This window comes from Lemur catta, chromosome 8 (genome assembly GCF_020740605.2).
Source record: "Lemur catta isolate mLemCat1 chromosome 8, mLemCat1.pri, whole genome shotgun sequence".
NCBI lineage: Eukaryota > Metazoa > Chordata > Mammalia > Primates > Lemuridae > Lemur > Lemur catta.
In genome coordinates this window covers 46174648-46192963 of record NC_059135.1, presented here as the reverse complement: position 1 = coordinate 46192963, position 18316 = coordinate 46174648, and the positions used below count along the sequence as shown (strand labels likewise).

At 34.9% G+C, this 18316-nt stretch overlaps 1 protein-coding gene across 1 annotated transcript in view; it reads left to right on the top strand.

Moving 5' to 3' along the window:
- The window catches only part of ITGA4 (integrin subunit alpha 4), a 76791-nt gene that overhangs the window by 6265 nt on the left and 52210 nt on the right, over nt 1–18316 (top strand). The window contains exons 3-9 of the mRNA XM_045559315.1: nt 9450–9556; nt 9649–9778; nt 12856–12923; nt 14198–14327; nt 15662–15747; nt 16428–16490; nt 16581–16718. Coding sequence (XP_045415271.1) covers nt 9450–9556; nt 9649–9778; nt 12856–12923; nt 14198–14327; nt 15662–15747; nt 16428–16490; nt 16581–16718 — 722 coding nt within the window. The remainder of the gene's footprint in view (nt 1–9449; nt 9557–9648; nt 9779–12855; nt 12924–14197; nt 14328–15661; nt 15748–16427; nt 16491–16580; nt 16719–18316) is intronic.

Genomic DNA, 18316 nt, shown 5'->3' with positions numbered 1-18316 from the left:
GGCAGTGCATGTAAATACCCCAAGGCCTTTGAGGGAAAGGGACCTTTGAAGACCTGAGAGATGAGTACAGTTGGATTGTGGAGTATAAACTGGACAGCGGGTTGGAGAGGCAGGTAGGGATGATTTTGGTACAACTTTGTAAGTATGAATTTATCCTAAGGTGTTTGAAATTGGGTCATGACTAGATCAGATCTGTGCATTTGACAGATTCTTCTGGTTGAAGAGTAGTGAATGCTTTGGAGTAAATGGGTTAAGACTGAAGGTAGTGAGTTAGTTGTGGGAGGATTTTGTTATAATTTAGGCTACAGATTACAGATGCCTGTACTAGAACAGTGGCAATGCAAATAGAGAAAAATACTGAGATTCTACAGATCTTTAGAAGACAGAGTCAACAGCAGTTGGTAATTATTGAATGAGAGAAAGGAAGAAGAAGCTTTCAAAGATGTTACCCAGGATTCTGACTTGGGCTGCTGCCTGGATGATGGTGCAATGTACGGAGAAAGGGAAGAGCAGCAGGATTTCTGGCAAAATGATGAGTTTCATTGGCTTGAGGTTCCTTTCAACAGAAGTAATGTCCAGTAATCTGTTGGATGTATGGATCTGGTGGGCAGGAGAGAGGTCTGTACTGGCAATTCAGAGGCAAGAGTAATTGACATAGAGATGATAATCAAAGCCATGGAGGTAAATGAGCTTAACCTGGGAACCCTTTAGGGTGAATAGATCAAAGGGCCAAGGGTAGATTACTGAGGATTCCTACAATTTGAGAAGAGGCTAGAATAGTACTACTCAACTCTGGCTGCAACTTAAATTCTGCAGATCTTTAAGAATACCAGTTTGGGTGTCCCCATCCCAAACTAATAAAATCTCTGGGGTGGGTCTGGATAGGGCATCAAGTGTTGCCAGAGGTCCCCAGATGATTCCAGTATTCATCCATGGTTGAGAACCACTGTAGAAGAAAAGAGGAGCCTGAGAAAAAGACATAGAAGGAGAAGCCAAAGAGGTAGCAAGAAAGTCAGGTCAGTGCAGCACGATAGAAGTCAAAGGAAGAGAGTGTCTGGAGAAGCGGTTGGCAGTGTTAAAAGTTGCCAAGACATCAAACAAGATGAGAATTTATGAGGTTTCATTGAGTTTAGAGAGAATCAGTTCATTAGTAATCTTGGTAAGGCAAGTTTGAATGGTGAAGCCAGACCTCAGAGGGTTGAGAAGTGAGGAATGACAGCAAGTGACAACTTTTTTAACCGGGTTGTTCCTGCATTAATTCAATACATTTTATTGATTACTTATGTGCTAGAAATACAAAGTTGAATGAGACATGGTTGAAGCCCTCAAAGAACTCAGTCTAGATGACAGGAGAGACAGGTAACAGATAATTAATTATGAGATAATGTAATAAGGATGACAACAGAGATGTACACAGTGGTGAGAAGAAATGAATGATGAGAGAAAGCTTCCTGCAGGAGTGAAACCTGAGTAGTGGAGCCAGTTCTGACCAGTTTTGAAGAGCACATGTGAAATGTGTTCTCAATAAATATGAAATGAATGGATACATTTTCCAGATTTGGGTGAAATCCTTTGGGATTTGCTGCACATTTCAGCCTCATTCCAAGGGATCTAGGTCAGCCTTGGGTTCGAAAGCTTCCATTTACTCACACAGGGCAATCCAAACAGTAACACCCACTCCTGAGATGGGGACCTTGAAATTTACTGTATTTAAAAGCAGGGATTTTTAATTTGAAGAATAGCTGGAAACATCAAATTAGAACACGAGGATGTTCTAATTGGACTTACAAGTAACAGGACTGGGCTCAGTAATGTTTGTTCTCAATTTATCCCCAAGAATTTTAATAAATGAGAAATTTTATAGAAATTGCATGAAATACTGTAATTCACAATGCATATGTTTACAAATAGTAAGACTATAGACTTAGGTTTTGAATCCCTTTTATGGGACCCCTTATGTGGAGTGGATTAGACATGTCCTTTTAAAATCGTGCTCTATATCGAAGACGACCTTGGTCAATGTCTACCATCTGTTTGTGAAACCTTTTAGGCCAAGATCAACCCAATACCATCCTTTGTCTTTGTGTGAAAGTTTTCTAGTAGTCATTAGAATATCATCATTTTGTTCTTCAATTATCGTCTCCACAACATCTAATTCTACCCTTTACATTCTTCCCAGAGACATGTCCTTTGATATCTGTAACTCATCTCAGTTTGACCTTGCATTGGTCAGGACAATGTGATAGATTCCTCACTGATTTTTATTTCTTGCACATATTTTTAAACTTTGCTATCTTCCTGATCTCCTTTAATTTTTTTTTTCTTACATACATCTTACCCTATGAATTCCAAAGCCAAGCACAGAATTTCGATACTGGCCACCAGGTAGATCTCCCTGGAGCTTTGTTTCTGTTCACATTTTTGTTTTGATCTTATTTCAGAGATACACAGAATGGTATCCACACATTAATGATAGTTTTTCAAATGAATTTTTAAATTCAAGAGAGTAATTGAAAACCATGGAAGTATACAATTTTTTCCCTTTTTTTTTTTTTGAGACAGAGTCTCACTCTGTTGCCCAGGCTAGAATGAGTGCCGTGGCATCAGCCTCGCTCACAGCAACCTCAAACTCCTGGGCTCAAGCGATCCTTCTGCCTTAACCTCCTGAGTAGCTGGGACTACAGGCATGTGCCACCATGCCCGGCTAATTTTTTCTATATATATTTTTAGCTGTCCATATAATTTCCTTCTATTTTTAGTAGAGACGGGGTCTCGCTCTTGTTCAGGCTGGTCTCGAACTCCTGAGCTCCAACGATCCGCCTGCCTCGGCCTCCCAGAGTGCTAGGATTACAGGCGTAGGTTTTTCCCTTATTTTCTAATGTTGGAAGTTAATAGATAATATTTGAGTTGTAGGTTATTCTAGAAATACAAGATTATAGTGTAGGATTATTAATAATGTCAATATCTGGAAGTAACATGGAAAAGTACTAATCATAAATTGTACACCCCTATCAGGGTGGTGATTGATAATGTGGTTTGAATCGTTTCCCTGAATATTAGTGGTGTGCTCTTAGGCAAGATGTTTGGTCTCCCCTGTTTCAGCTTCCTAATTCATAAAATTGGGATGATGATGATGATAATACCTACCTCATAGGGATGTTATAAAAATTAAATAAATTCATACATGTGTTTATGTGTATTACAACTACTCGGTACCTAGTAGATATATAATAATAATTGGAGAGTAACTTTCTCTCTTTAGATTATGCTCAGTAAATATATCAGTTAGGGCAGATTTTTTGCTGTAGTTATTAAAAAGACTTGTGTAGGTTTTCTGCAGGATTTTGAAGAAGTTTGGGACCAAGGTGGAGACCCTGACCGTGAATCAAGTTCACAAGTTCCCTTGTTGTCTGGAGTTGTGAGGCCTAGTCATGACTCAGGATTAGCCCAGATTGTAAAATTGCAACCCCAAAGCTTAGCACTGCTCTCTGGAAACATTCACCTGAATGTTGAACTCTCTTTCTAGACAGACTAGAATGGAATCAAATAAAATCAAAATAAAATAATAAAAGACTGAAATAGCTGGCTTTTTCTGTCCTATGATTATATGAACTATTTCTTACATTAACTGAACATGATTGCTGTCCATTATCAGATTTTGAGTAGGCAGTCTGGGAATATGACATTTAAATACAAGTGTTTCCAAAAAGAAATACTTTGAGAATGGTCTCTAAATTTGATGCTTTGATATTTTGACTCTTTTGCTACTAGACTAGCTGGAGGAAAAGATCTTAAAAGTTTAGTACTTTCATGTGCTGTATCTCTTCTAAAACTTGGGTATTTTTCTTTTTATTACCCACAATTATTTTTATTGCTATGGAATTCATAAATGTCACTATTATCTTTGGAAACATCACCACCATGTAATTAGATCTGTGAGAAAAGTGCATAGTTTGATATAATGTATTTAGTAGTAATTAGGGTTTGATAGGAAAAACTAAATGAAGGGGTCATTTGGATTAGAGAGCCGAAGGCTGCTTGTCAAATCTCACAGCGCCGTGAGCGCCCTCTGCTGGCTCAGTTCAAATCAATAGGATGTAAGTACCTTGGGAAGCAGAAGCATTGACCGTTTATTGAACATCTACTAGATACCAGAGAGTGTTTTATGCACAGTCATAAGTTTTTTTTAATCCTCATAGCCCTATAAAGGTAGGTTTTATAATATGGTCCTATTTGAATTGATTTTCTCACTTTAATTCCACATATGTTTTTCTAATATTTTGAATTTATGTGGGTGAAGGAATTGTATAATTATATTCACTCAGTAATTATTGCTTCTATAAAAATAAATAAATGACTCTTTATAAAACAAATAATGGAACAATTTTTTAGGATTATTTAAGAAAAAATTTAGGGCAAAAGAGTTTGAAATTTATAGGACTCATCTTTTGTTGGAATAGAACTTCAACTTTAGAAAAAATCAATTGGTGGAAGTAAGAACTTTCACTATTTTTCTGAAACTTGAAATCACGTCATGAGTTTTGAAAGATAAGTGTGTGTGTTGTCTTAGCAGCCAGAAAGTCAGACTGAGGGCCCCAGTCAAATGTCTGAGTTGATGGGGAAGCCACAGTATAGTGACACAGGCAGATACAAACATTTCATTGCATTCAAAAGTCCCAGGCTTCCCCACCCACAAAGTGTTTCACTCGAACGTCAACAAGTTATAGAAAGAAGAACTTAGAGTTGGACCTTTTCCCTTGGTTCGTCTTACATCAGTGGAAATGCCAAAATACTGAGAACTGATCCAAATGGAGAAAAAAGCAGAGAGGGACCAAGTAAATGACACTTTTCTTGAACACACTTGAAAGTTGACTATACAGTCTGTGGGCAGCCTTGATATTTTACACATTTTCAGCTGAAAAACAGATTCAGAAAGTGAAATCGATTTCATTTAATTCATATTTTTGAAATATTTATAGAATTCTACTGTGTATGCTATAGAGTAGTGCAGAGTAACTTAGAGATTAATGTTATTTTTTATTCTAATCTTTGCCTTATGGATTTAGGCAAGTTACTCAGTCTTTAAGACTTAATTTTCTCATCTTGTGCTATTACTGTGGGCATAGAATGAGTTAATGTGAGGATAAGACTCCCCAGTGATGATGTGCCATGTGTATTTTATGAAGGAGGTTGTACACTGTGACGTATGTGCAGCTTAATAATATGTTTAACTTAAACCTTAAAATAATAATGTCAACAGCAAGTAACATTTGCACATTGTCTCTACCAGGCTCTTGTCCAAGCACTTTACTCATTTACTCTGCGATCCTTGCAGAAACCCTCTGAGATAGGCATCTCCTGTGGGTCCCAGCTGATTCTCAGTCTTAAATCATCGTACTCACAAATCACACACCATGTAAAGATCTTCAGACTTGCAAAGGCTGTTTTCCTTCAGACCATCTGTTACTATCTTAAAACTTAAGGAAATAATATTTTGGAAGAGAAGTAGGGAAGAATCATAATGTAGGGAAAAGATCTTGCCAAAGCTTAGATCCCTGAGAGTTTGGTGAAAACTATGCAGTAGTACCCTCTAGTAAAGGATTTTTGTAGTGTATAATATATTTCAAAATTCCCTCCCTCAGCAAATATGTATTGAGGTCCTGCCTACTGCATGGAAGCACTGTTCTGAGCTGTGGGAATGCCATCGTCAACAGAAGTCAATTTGCTCGCATGGAGGTGACATACAAGAGCACATATCTAGTATTCCATAGTCCCTGTCACATTTTTGGCACTTGGAGCAATGACACTAAAACTGGTGATATGAATAACAACAAAAGTGAGAGGAAGTAAAGAGTACACCTCTCTATTTGGCTTTGTACTTATATTCTTTATTTTCATTCATCAAAATTACTGGGTGTTCATATTTACATACACATTTGTATATACTGATAAAAATCATTAGGTGGAAATAAAAAACTGAAGTATTAATAGTAAGCATATATTTTTATATTTTCTTTCCCAAATGAAAATAAAAAGAGGAAGATGGGCTTAATTTTTAGAATAAGGGGGATGGTTTTTATGTGGCTTTGTTTTTTTAATGTCTACTGGGAAAATGCATTCAACTGTGTTAAGAATTAGTCATTCTAGTTGTATAAAAGCATGGAAAATTATCACATGTTAATTTCTGATGACTTCTTTTATGTTAAACCATGTGAAGTACTTTTTCAGTTATGGAGCTGATTTGATTTACTAAGAGTTTAGATTAGTAATGTATGAGCTGAATTGAAAACCAGATTCTAAATCATTTCAGCATGACATTTGGATAAAATAGAAAGATAATCTGAGTTTATGTATGGTGTTCTGTCAGGGAAATTCATGAGAATTAGCTTTCTCATGACAGTTCTCATAATCATCCTTTTTGACCAAATTAGAAATACTGTATTTCTCCATGAAGAAAATCTGCTTAACATTTGATATTCTATTTCAATATCTAGCTGAAATCAAGGGGGACAAAAAGATATTACTATTATTTTTAAAACAGTAGGTTCTTTTCAAATATGACATACAGTACAGGAAAAGGCATAACAGTCTACATTGCAGAGCAGTTGTTCACAAGCCCAGCTATAAACTACAACGTACCTGAGAACCTTTTAAAAAATTCTGATGTCTGGGTCTCAACCCAGCTACATCAAATCTGAACCTCTGGCAGTGGGGCTCAGGTGTTGGTATTTGTTTACAGCTCCCTTGGGTTGATCCTAGTGTCCAATCAAGGCTGAGTACCACGTGGTAGAGGAGTGGCCTTGGGAGCAAGCGAGTTTAAGAGAGAAAAGCCTTGGAGCAGGTCCTGAATGTAAGCTGACAATGTGAAGGTCTGACCTCTTCTACCAAGATTCTGCAGGCACTACAGAAGAAAAGGAGATAAAAGTTTCCAGAAATTAAAAAAAAAAAAAAAAAAAAAAGAACCAAGAAGAGTAGTGGGGACTTGCAGGATGTTCTTTGAACTGTTCCTAGCTTGTCACCAGTACTGAAAGTACCTTGGTGGTATTGTTGCTATTGGAGGCTGCCTCTATGGTAGAAGCAGTTTTAAGAAGTGAAAAGGAGAAACATATCTAAATGTGAGTATATGTGTTTGCTCCCTTATTAGGGTTAGTTTCTCTTTTGTGGAAGAGTGATTGTTTCATGACTTTATGAATTTTCTTTTTGGCTATGCATTCATCCTTTTGGACACACATTATGAATTAAGATACATCATACAAATAGAAGACGCTTAGTCAAACCACAATCGAAGTTTGAATTGCTTTTTGTTTATCGACGCTTCCATTTTCAGCACACATTTCTGGGCTGTGTGTCGGGGATGGGATAATGACAAACACAATAAAGTCCTGGCCAGGATGAATGAGGTCACTATTTACTCATCTTTGGAAGTAGGCCGGGATAGTTGTAAATAAACAAATGTAGTTAACCCTAAGAGAAGTGAAAATCCTTCTTCCTGCAGGATATTAATAAATTTCACTGTAATTTCCTCTAGCAATGACATCCTGTGTGTCTGAGCAACTTCAACTTCAGGTGGACTAAATCTACCATTTATCATCAGTTTTTGACAGTGAAAAAATAACTGGTGATTTTAATGAAAAACCAAACTGAAACCTAAAATTTATTGTTTGCCATTCCATTTTACTTCAGTTATGTTGGTTTGGCATCATGTAGCCACAATAACAGCTCCCTATATTAGACCTTACCCACCACCTGGCACAGTATACTTTTTTTCCTCCTCCTTCCTTCTGTGTATCCCTCTCTTTTCCTCTCATTCCTTACCCCTCCTTCTTTCCTTCCTTCATTTTAACACAGAGATCTTATGTGTCTGCCTGGACCATCCATTATCAAGGATCGGGCCGCAGCAAGATACCTTTCCTGTTCCAATAGTAGATGTTGCCTATCAACCCCAGCATTCTTTCTCCAGACCTTTCAGTCTAGCCCTGCAGGAAGCCATTGCCAATTAGTGGGAGTTGTCATTATTCTCCATGAAGGCTGGCGAGAAAAGCATTATCCACATTGCCTTGCAACAGTGTCCCTGACCGTAAGAACCACTGGGGAAGTCAGGGCCTCACCTGGAGCTACTGAATCAATCTCCAGAAGAGGGGCTAGAACATTTGCTTTTGTTCAGCTGCAATTAAGAGTTTTGTTCTACCCGAATGATGTTGTGGAGGACAAAAACATATATACACAAACATCTTCCCACGCTCCTTAAACAAAATCTCTCCTACCCAGGGGATTCAGTGCAAATAATTTCATTTCCAAAATGTTAACCTTACCTATAAAAGTATTTTGAGTTTGCCCAGGAAGCTGTATCTAGAGGTCAAGTTATAGGAGGAGACAAAGTCCCTGATGATATAGAGATTAGTCACCATAAATGTATGAAAACTTGGTACCTAGTAACCAATGTTTGAAATTAAGCAAACCCAAGTTCCACATCCTTGCCCAATCAGATTGATGCTAATGTACTTCTCAGCCCCTGGAATTAAGCACAGATGGAATAGAATTGTCAAGTGCCAATTGAAGAGGGTGAAAATAAAGATAGCAAAAAAAATCTTATACTGCGGCTCATTCTCCCCCAAATTCACTTATTTGAAATCACTTAAATGTAGTATTTTAATAGAATCCCAGCTATACAGCAAAGAATTTATGCTAACAGAAGAAAAAATCACCCTGAAGATTACTTTTTATTGTACAAAGTACTATATTGCACATGAGTATTTTATTTATATTTGACTTTCTGGCTATTTATGCATTTGCCAAAGTACTTATTGAAGTTTTTTATTAATTACTGAAATAATCTGGTTTTCCATGTCATTTTATCTTTGTTGAAAACATGGGTCACATTCCACTAAATGTAGAACATAGGGCAGTTTGTTGTAAATGCTGTGCATTATTAGTATGCTAATTCTATGTTCCACTTTCTGCATGCTCAGTCATCACCTTCCAGCTCCAGTAAACTGTGCCTTAATTGGTAAGACCATATTGTAGTCTTTCTAAATGTCTCACTACAAGAAAAAATTTTAAAAGCTCTGATGATGTTGCTTACATTGCCACATAAATGGTAAAGTGTTTTCCAAGCATTAGATACTGCAGTTGTATTTGCACAGCCTATGTTGATTTTAACTGGTCTTCCCCACTCTAGTCATATTGGTTAGCCAACTCCTATATCACTGAATCTGTCTCTTTATGGTGCTGCCAGTCAGAGGTCATTGCTACAAATGCAAACCACCTTGTGTTAGAGAATAAGGATACTGGCACAGAGTAACTCACATTTACCCCCATGTTGTACACTGAATATAAGATGATAGAAGGAGAAGTGTTGGGGATGAGCACACATATTTGCTTTCTCTGCTCTTGCTGAATAATATTGTTTTCAGGATAACTGATGGTACAATTATTTTCAAATGCCGTAGGTAGCCCTACTGGAGACCCTTGTGGGAAGACTTGTTTGGAAGAGAGAGACAATCAGTGGTTGGGGGTCACACTTGCCAGACAGCCAGGAGAAAATGGATCCATTGTGGTAGGTATTGGAATTGGTCCACTGATCCATTGTGAAATTAGATATCCTGGGTGGAATCTTCACATCATTTGGTCTACTTTTATTTTATTCAGACTTGTGGGCATAGATGGAAAAATGTATTTTACATAAAGAGTGAAAATAAACTCCCTACTGGTGTTTGCTATGGAATGCCCTCTGATTTACGAACAGAACTGAGTAGAAGAATATCTCCATGTTATCAAGGTAAGGCATGATTTTGGTATTAACTAGACCCAGGGAAATAAGTGAATACATTTTAGGGCTTTGTTTTGTTTTTTTAATTTTCAAGTTTGGATGTTTGGAGAGGAAGAGCTTCAAAGTAGCTATATTCTTTTTAACTACTCAAAGCATTCCTTCCTTTTCTTTCTTTACCCAATTGCAGGAGCATTAATTTTCATAAATGTACTTTGTGCTGTAAAAATTCTACAGTTTGATTTGAATAATTCTGGAATCTAGTTGGTAACTATCCACTATTGCATTAAATTTAGTACGAGTGGGTCTAAGGCCCAGTAATTATAGGACACTTAAAATCATGAAATTATATTAAAAATCTAATTTAAAAGAAAAAGACTGTTTAGGGTTCTTGCTTTACTTTTAGCTTCTAAGAGTACTCAGAACCAAAGTATAAGTGTAAGCAAATCTTTCCCTCCTTTTTTTTTTTCCCTAATTCACATGTATTCCTTGAAACAGGAAGACACTGGTATCTCCAGTTTAAAAGGTCTTCCCCATGGAAATTCTATGCTATAGGTAGCATCAGCGTGTATAGAGCTAGGACATAAACAATGGAAGTGAGCAAAGTTAGGGTGAGTGTCAATAGGGCATTTAAAATGATATTTTCAACAAAACTAAAATTCTAAAAATGTCTCTTTAGAAAACTAAGAAACATACATGAATGCCAATTTCCAATTTTTCCAACCCCAGCCCCCCTTTAAAAAAAACCCAACATCCAAAGAAAATTTTTATTAGCTATAAAAATTCTGGCCAAGTATTTGAATTCAGTTATTGACTCTAATAATACTGGGGTCTTTCCCCCTGATATTTGTTGTTACAGAGAAGCTTATATATATTTCTATTTTGCCTTTGGATGCCAGGAAGATAAAAGGTGAATGTTAAATTCTCAATTGCAGTAAAACTCGGTCTAGGCTTCTATAAATTTATCATCCTCTTTCCTAATAGTTTGTGGTTTATGCTTTAAAACATTTTCACTGTAGAGTTTTTATTTCTGCTCAGATATACCTTGCCATATTCCATACAAAATTCAGGATGGTGTAAACCTAAACATACCTAAAATTGTAAAATATAGGATCAAGTAAGATATAAAAAGGAGTGAAAACTCATGACAGAAAATGGTAATTATAAATAATGTAGCAATTTAAGTTTTCTGGTTGGCAAAACCAAAGAGAAGGTCTCCTCATTCTTATTTTCATAGAGGTTTACATATGTCAGTTCTTCATAAGAAGTAAAGCTATGTCTCCTTGGTAAGTTTCAAAAGCATTCATTTGTGGGGCTTTGTAATAAAAAGACCCTCCATCTCCATGCAGATCTTGATTCAGTCTGTATTTTAAGCTGGGCAAAATCTAGGAAAGGATACTCTCTTCAATAAATGGTGGTGAGAAAATTGAATTATCTACATGCAAAATAATGAACTCGAAATCTTACACCATATACAAAAATCAACTCAAAATGTATTGGAGACAAACATAAGACCTGAAATCGCAAAACTCATAGAAGAAAACATAGGGGAAGAACTCCTTGACATTGGCTGGGCAATGATTTTTCGGATATCATGCCAAAGGCTTGGGCCACAAAAGCAAAAATAATCAAGTGAGACTGCATTAAACCAAAAAGCTTCTGCACAGCAAAGAAAACAACAGAATGAAAGAGACAACCTATGGAATGGGAGAAAATATTTGTAAACCATACATCTGATAAAGGGTTAATAAATATATAAGCTCACTAACTCAATAGCAAAAAACCCCAAGTAACCTGATTTAAAAATGGACAAAGGACCATAATATCTTTCTTTCCAAAGAAGGCCTCAAAATGGCCAATATGTATATGAAAATTTCTCAACATCATTAATCATCAGGGAAATGCAAATCATAAACCACAATAAACTATCACTTCACACCCCTTAGAATGGTTATTATAAAATAAATGAGATAGCAAGTGTTGGTAAAGATGTGGAGAAATTGGAGCCCTTTCACAGTATTAGACTGTAATTGGTACAGCTATTATGGAAAACAGTACGGAGGTTCCTCAAAAATTAAAAAATAGAAAAAAAATAGTACTACCGTATGATCCAGCAATCCCTCTTCTGGATATGTACCCACAGGAAATGAAATTGGTGCCACATAGAGATACGTGTTCTCATGTTCATTGCAGCATCATTCACAATTCCCAAGATATGGAAATAACCTGTGTCTATAGACAGATGAATGCATAAGGAATTATGTGTGTGTGGGGGGGTGTATACACACATATATAAATAATACATACACAATGGAACATTACTCAGCCCTTAAAAAGGAAATCTTGTCATTTGTGACAACGCAGATGAACCTGGAATGTTAAGTGAAATAAGCCAGACACAGAAAGACAAGACAAGTGCTGTATAATCTCACTTATATTTGGAATCTAAAAATGTCAAATACACAAAGTATAAAGGTGGTTGTTATCAAGGGCAGGAAGGGAATTAGGAAGGGGAGATGTTGGTCAAACGGTGAAAAGTTGCAGTGATATAGGATGAATAAGTCTAGAGATCTAATGTACAGCGTGAAGACTATAGCTAATAATGTTGTGTACTGGAAATTTTCCAGGCAAGTAGATTTCAGGTGTTCTTACCACACACAAAGGTCACTGTGAGGAGATGGGTATGTTAATTTGCTTGGGTGTAGTAATCATTTCACTGTGTATGAAAAAATGTATATCTCAAAATGATGTTGTACAACTTAAATATATGCAATAAAAAGAAGATACAGACTCAAAATCACCGATACTACCTCTATCTTACATACTCATTGGACAAATTTTTGAGTGTATGGTGCATGTTCTTCCTATGAAGAAGAGGCAGGAAATTTTTTTATTGCCATTTCGTAGGGATATTTTGAAGATTAATATGGAAAAGATTTGTATTCTTAAATTGTATCAAAGTTACTAATTTTTTTAATGAGCGTACAAAAGAGAGACCTTAAAAAGCTTATTTGTAAGAAAAGAAAATTATGGAAATTAAGTCATTATTTTAAAATGAAATTCTGAATTGTTTTTATATTCCATTTTAGATTTTGTGAAAAAATTTGGAGAAAATTTTGCATCATGTCAAGCTGGAATATCCAGTTTTTACACAGAGGTAATAGTTCAAACAGTAGCTGCTATGAATGTTTACAGATAGAACCTAAATTATTCTGAAGGTTTTAAGACTGATGTTATGCTTTAAAGTGAAAATTTTATGTAACATCTGCATAATGTCTCTTAAATTCTGAATATTACAGCTTAATTTTTGCCACTCAATATTCCACATATATTTTGAGAAAATATTATTTAGTGGGCTGTGCAACACAAGACCAACTAAAGTCTATAGCTTTCATCAAAAATTTAATGAAAACCAAAAGGAGATACAGTTAATTATTAACTTAGGTATTGAAAATATCAATCCAAGTATATTATTTTGGTTACTAATTACAGGAGAAAGGAAGTATATGAATCTGCATTTTCCATTAACATTATGATAATTGGGATAATTAAGAACTTGATATCTTCCTAAATCAGAGACACAGTATTCCCAAGTTCTCTTTTCTCACACTCTAGGATATACTATGAAAGATCACAGTTATGCACAATCCCTAAATCTCCCAGATTCTCTTAAAAGCTCATTATGAATTTGTGAATGTTTTTGGTGGAAATCAAGCTGTATTGAGTTTTGAGTTAACAATTTCTGTAAATATTAACTATTATATTTAAAAATGTTTACAATGCTTTCTTTAGTTTCTATATAAATTGACCTGTTTTTTAAAGTTCAAGATTGTTTAGGAAATATAGAAATATGTTAAATAGGCTTGATTGCTGAAAGTGTTCATACTGTACCAGACAAAGGCATGCTCACTCCAACATTCCTTCTTTTTCCTTTTCTAAAATTCCTATTTATAACAAAATATGCCCCAGATTTCATTGGACCTTTTTATTTATTTATTTTTTTGCTAAACTAACATTGTTAAATAAACTGGTCAGTGGATTTTTGCAAAATGAAATAAGTCCACTTTTTACTCTTTGGCAACACGTGTTATCTCTGTAATGAGAACTAATGATTTTCCTTAATAGAAACCACACTGCCTTTCTCCTAAAAGCTTACTCTAATGTTTGATGATTCTATCTTCAACTTTTAAAATGCACTGATAAATGTGAAATAGAGTTTCAGCGTTTCCTCTCTGAAATTCTACTTTTAGGTAGCAATACATTAGTCAGCTTCTCTGGCTTTTTTTCTGCTATGTTTCTAACTTCATAACTCAGAAATTTATTATGGTTAATGTAGTCTCTTCACTATTTACTTAAAATGTTATGTATCTGGAGAAAGTTTTAGGCGGTGAGATTTAACTTTTAAATGATGACTTTTTTTTTTCCTTACAGGATTTAATTGTGATGGGAGCCCCAGGATCATCTTACTGGACTGGCTCTCTTTTTGTCTACAATATAACCACAAATAAATACAAGGCTTTCGCGAACAATCACAATCCAGTAAAATATGGAAGTTATTTAGGTACTATAAAAATTGACAAACTCAAATTATCTCTGCTTTACAGATGCTAGTACTATAATGATAAATAAGGGAAATTGTGTTTTCAAAAGATCTAAGTGGCCAGTGGCAATTAAAAAAGTCCAAAAACTCACTTAAGGATAGAACCTATGAAACTTTAGTTAACTTAATATTTCACATTTACATCTGTAACTATAATCAGCAATATATTAATATAAAATTCTTTGACTAGAACTCCTAGTTTAGTTTACTCTTTGCTGTTCACTTTAGGAAATGCTTATAAGCTTGTATCTTTATGCAGTCAGCTTATTATATAGGCAGCCTCTGTTGAATGCTTACCATGTGCCAGGAACTTTTAAAAAGAACTTTACATAAATTAACTCATTTGAACATGTATGAGTAAGTATAGTGTCTTAGAGGACCAACTGAGAGCCAGTGGGGACAGTGTTGTAGAGAAGGGGTAACATTATGAACCATATGGGTCTAAAAATGGCTCATTGACCTTCACCTCATAAGTTCTTAGAATATTTCCCAGAACTTAACTATTTTTATCCTCTTCCTCCTCCTCCTCCTCATTATTATCATCTCATAAGTCAGCAGTAGGATACTTTATCATCTATATTTCAACAGAAATACAAAATTTCCTGGCATTAATTCCCATTACAAAAAAATAAATGCTTTTCCTGTCATTTCTTACAAAATACAGGTTTGTTTAAACTGTATATGCTTCAAATGTGGGCATCTTATACTCAGAAATAATTAAAAAGTAAGCAATATTTTTTTTCCATTCAAACAGAATTCACTTTTAAGCAGAGGAACTCATTTACCATTCAACATTTTCTTTTGTTTGATTGACAGATATCTTAAAGTACTAAGAAATATAATTTGCTATGCCTTTTATCACATAAAATAAAAATATTTTAGGTTTGTCATAAAGTCATCACAATAAATAGAAAGACTTTATGGCAAAGAAGTACAACTTTAGGATGATTTTTATTTAAAGTTTAGAATTTATATGTTACATACTCTGAAATATTTCTTTTGTAATCCTAGAAGCTGATTACTGATACTACACAGGGAATAAACAGATGTAAAGATGCTATTTTCAATTTCTAGGACTTGGAAATATAAACCATATGATTAGTTTCATAACACACACATCAAAATTGCTTAAAACATATAAAATGACCAATTTTGAATATTGCTTTGCTAAATATTAAAATTCTACTTAATGTTGTCATTTTGAATTCAGTCTCATTTAATTCTATGCGTAGATTTATGATATATTTTACCCATTGTAAATAATGATTCTCAGACTTTTCTCCCTTTTCCTGAAGGCTATTCAGTTGGAGCTGGTCACTTTCGGAGCCAGCATACTACTGAAGTGGTCGGAGGAGCCCCTCAATATGAACAAATTGGCAAAGTAAGAATGACATTTTTATACTTATTTCTTCACAAAGGTTCGAGTAAATTGCATGAATAAGATCTTACAGGAAAAACTGCAGATTTTCTAAGGAATGAAAGATTAAAAATGATGAACAGTATATCACATTTAGTGGAATTAGAGAAAGATTTATGATTTTAGGAGAAATGTAGCACAAAAGCTTTCAAGAAAATAATATAAGTCACATGAGGCCTTTCTTTATTATAAGTAAATTATTTGTAAAACAGGATTATCTAAAGATGTCCAGGGAATATGTTTACCATATATAACAGTTTTATAACTGAAAAGAAATTGAGGCAGGTAGATATTCTGTGGTAAGACTAGAAAGAAGGAAATATTATTTCTGGTTCTACTTATTGCCACATTGCTATGTGAACGTTGGTCCTTCAATTTCTCTGAACCATATTTTTGAAAAGTGAAGCCAATAGCACTGTGCCCTTTCTACGAGATCAATAATTCCTGAGAAGTTAGTTTTACAAGTAAGGCATATTAATGTAACAGTGGATCCCTAAACCCTTTGTACCACTCTTAAAAAGATATTTTTTTACATTTGAATAATTACAAATTATAAAAATTGATGTTTTGATCAAATGGAAATACATTTTTTAAAAAAAATCTGATAGCAATCTACCCTTTTCTAATTCTTTCCCCAATTACAGGCATATATATTCAGCATTGATGAAAAAGAACTAAATATCTTACATGAAATGAAAGGTAAAAAGGTAATATGTCTCTACCTTTGGTATGCTGAGGACTTTTGTGAGTAACCCTGCCTTTTTCTCAATGATTGGATCTGGTTTGCTTTGGGACAGCTTGGCTCATATTTTGGAGCTTCTGTGTGTGCTGTGGACCTCAACGCAGATGGCTTCTCAGATCTACTTGTGGGAGCTCCCATGCAGAGCACCATCAGGGAGGAGGGAAGAGTGTATGTGTATATCAACTCCGCCTCGGTATGTTCAATCGCCCACAAACTGGAAGCCATTTATGAAATTATGATCAAAACTGACATTGTTCTTATTCCAGAGTTCTGAGACTACAGATTCTTAGGTTTATTTTACTGGCAAAAGTAAAACTTCCAGTATCATATTGATGCTGTAAAAACGAAATGGAACATGATGATAAAAGGTCACTATCTTCCCCTTTTGATATTCCAGAAGTATGAGATAAAGTGTTATGGAGCTTCTCTAGTCATAGCTTGTATGTGTTCACTCTAGTAGTTGAAATTTAGTTTTATTTTGATACACATCTAATTTGAAAGAATGATTTTTATACATCCTTCAAAATGTAGATTTCTTAATAGCTCTATAGTTAAAGTCCTTATATAGTTTAATCAATTATATTTACTAGAAGATAAAAAATTTTTAATTTCTTGATTTGAAAACAGAAACAAGATGTGTTTTGATAATGTTAGTTTTCATAATTCATATAGATTATATTCTTGATAAAAATATAAAGTTGGCTGATGATTCAATTTAAAGAGTTCTACTGGCCTTATCTTGCCATCCTAACTTCTTAAAATTAAATCAAAACAAAAAATTGATAGGGTCTTAATGGGATCTTCTTTGCTTGTTCCTTTGATTTGAAAATAAGAGTGGGATTGTGAGAAAATTGATTCATTTCCTATGACACAGCATTTTTTAGTCAGGATTCAACAAAGTAAAATCTGTTTCAAGAAGGTATTTATAACAGTGTTTAATGGTTTCAGAACATTTAATAAGTTCTTATACTAAGCATCAGACTGAACTCTGTATAATTTAAGAAAGAGAACACTCTAGTGTTATAAAGCTGAAAGATTCTCAAAGTTCAAAATATAAAGCCAGGTGGTTATTTATGTTTTAGGATTTCTTAGACTGTGTTTAAACCTAAATGTAATAATGAAGGCATATCATCTACACAGTTATCATTAGAAGCTCATTAATAGTGGTGTCAGATAAATAATTCTCCTTCCATAGAGATTTCACATTGCCCTTTCCCTAAATGGTCTTCCTTATACTTGCTACATCTTCATGCTGCAAATTTATCTTTTTCTTTACAACTAAACTTTTTTTGAGAACACTTTAAACAATAGCAGATATATATGCTAAAATACTTAAAATAAAGCAATATAGAATTTTTTCCCCATTGAAATCTTAATCTCATTAAGAAAACAGGTAAAAGTAGAGCTCCTTTGTTCCAAGGGTGAAGAAGGAGCTCTATCCACTGCTACCCTCCTATTCTTCCCTCTTGCCTGCCCTGAGGGACCATTGTTGATCACTGGGTTTAATTTAATAATTGATTTCAGCTGTTAAATCCTCTGGTGCAGATTAGTCTTCCTTTGTTCCCATCTAACCACCTCTTTCTCAACTCTCTGAAATGGCACTAACTACTAAGTGGCTTTATGTATTTACATTTATTTGGTTTGCTATTGTCTGTCTGTCTACTGGAGTGTGGATGCCACGTGGAAAGGAATTGTCTGTTTACTGCTGTTTCCTCAGAACTTGGAAGAGTCCTGGGCATGTAGGTGGTCTGCTACTGTTTTTGAATGAACTCAAGAAAGAATGGCACTTGA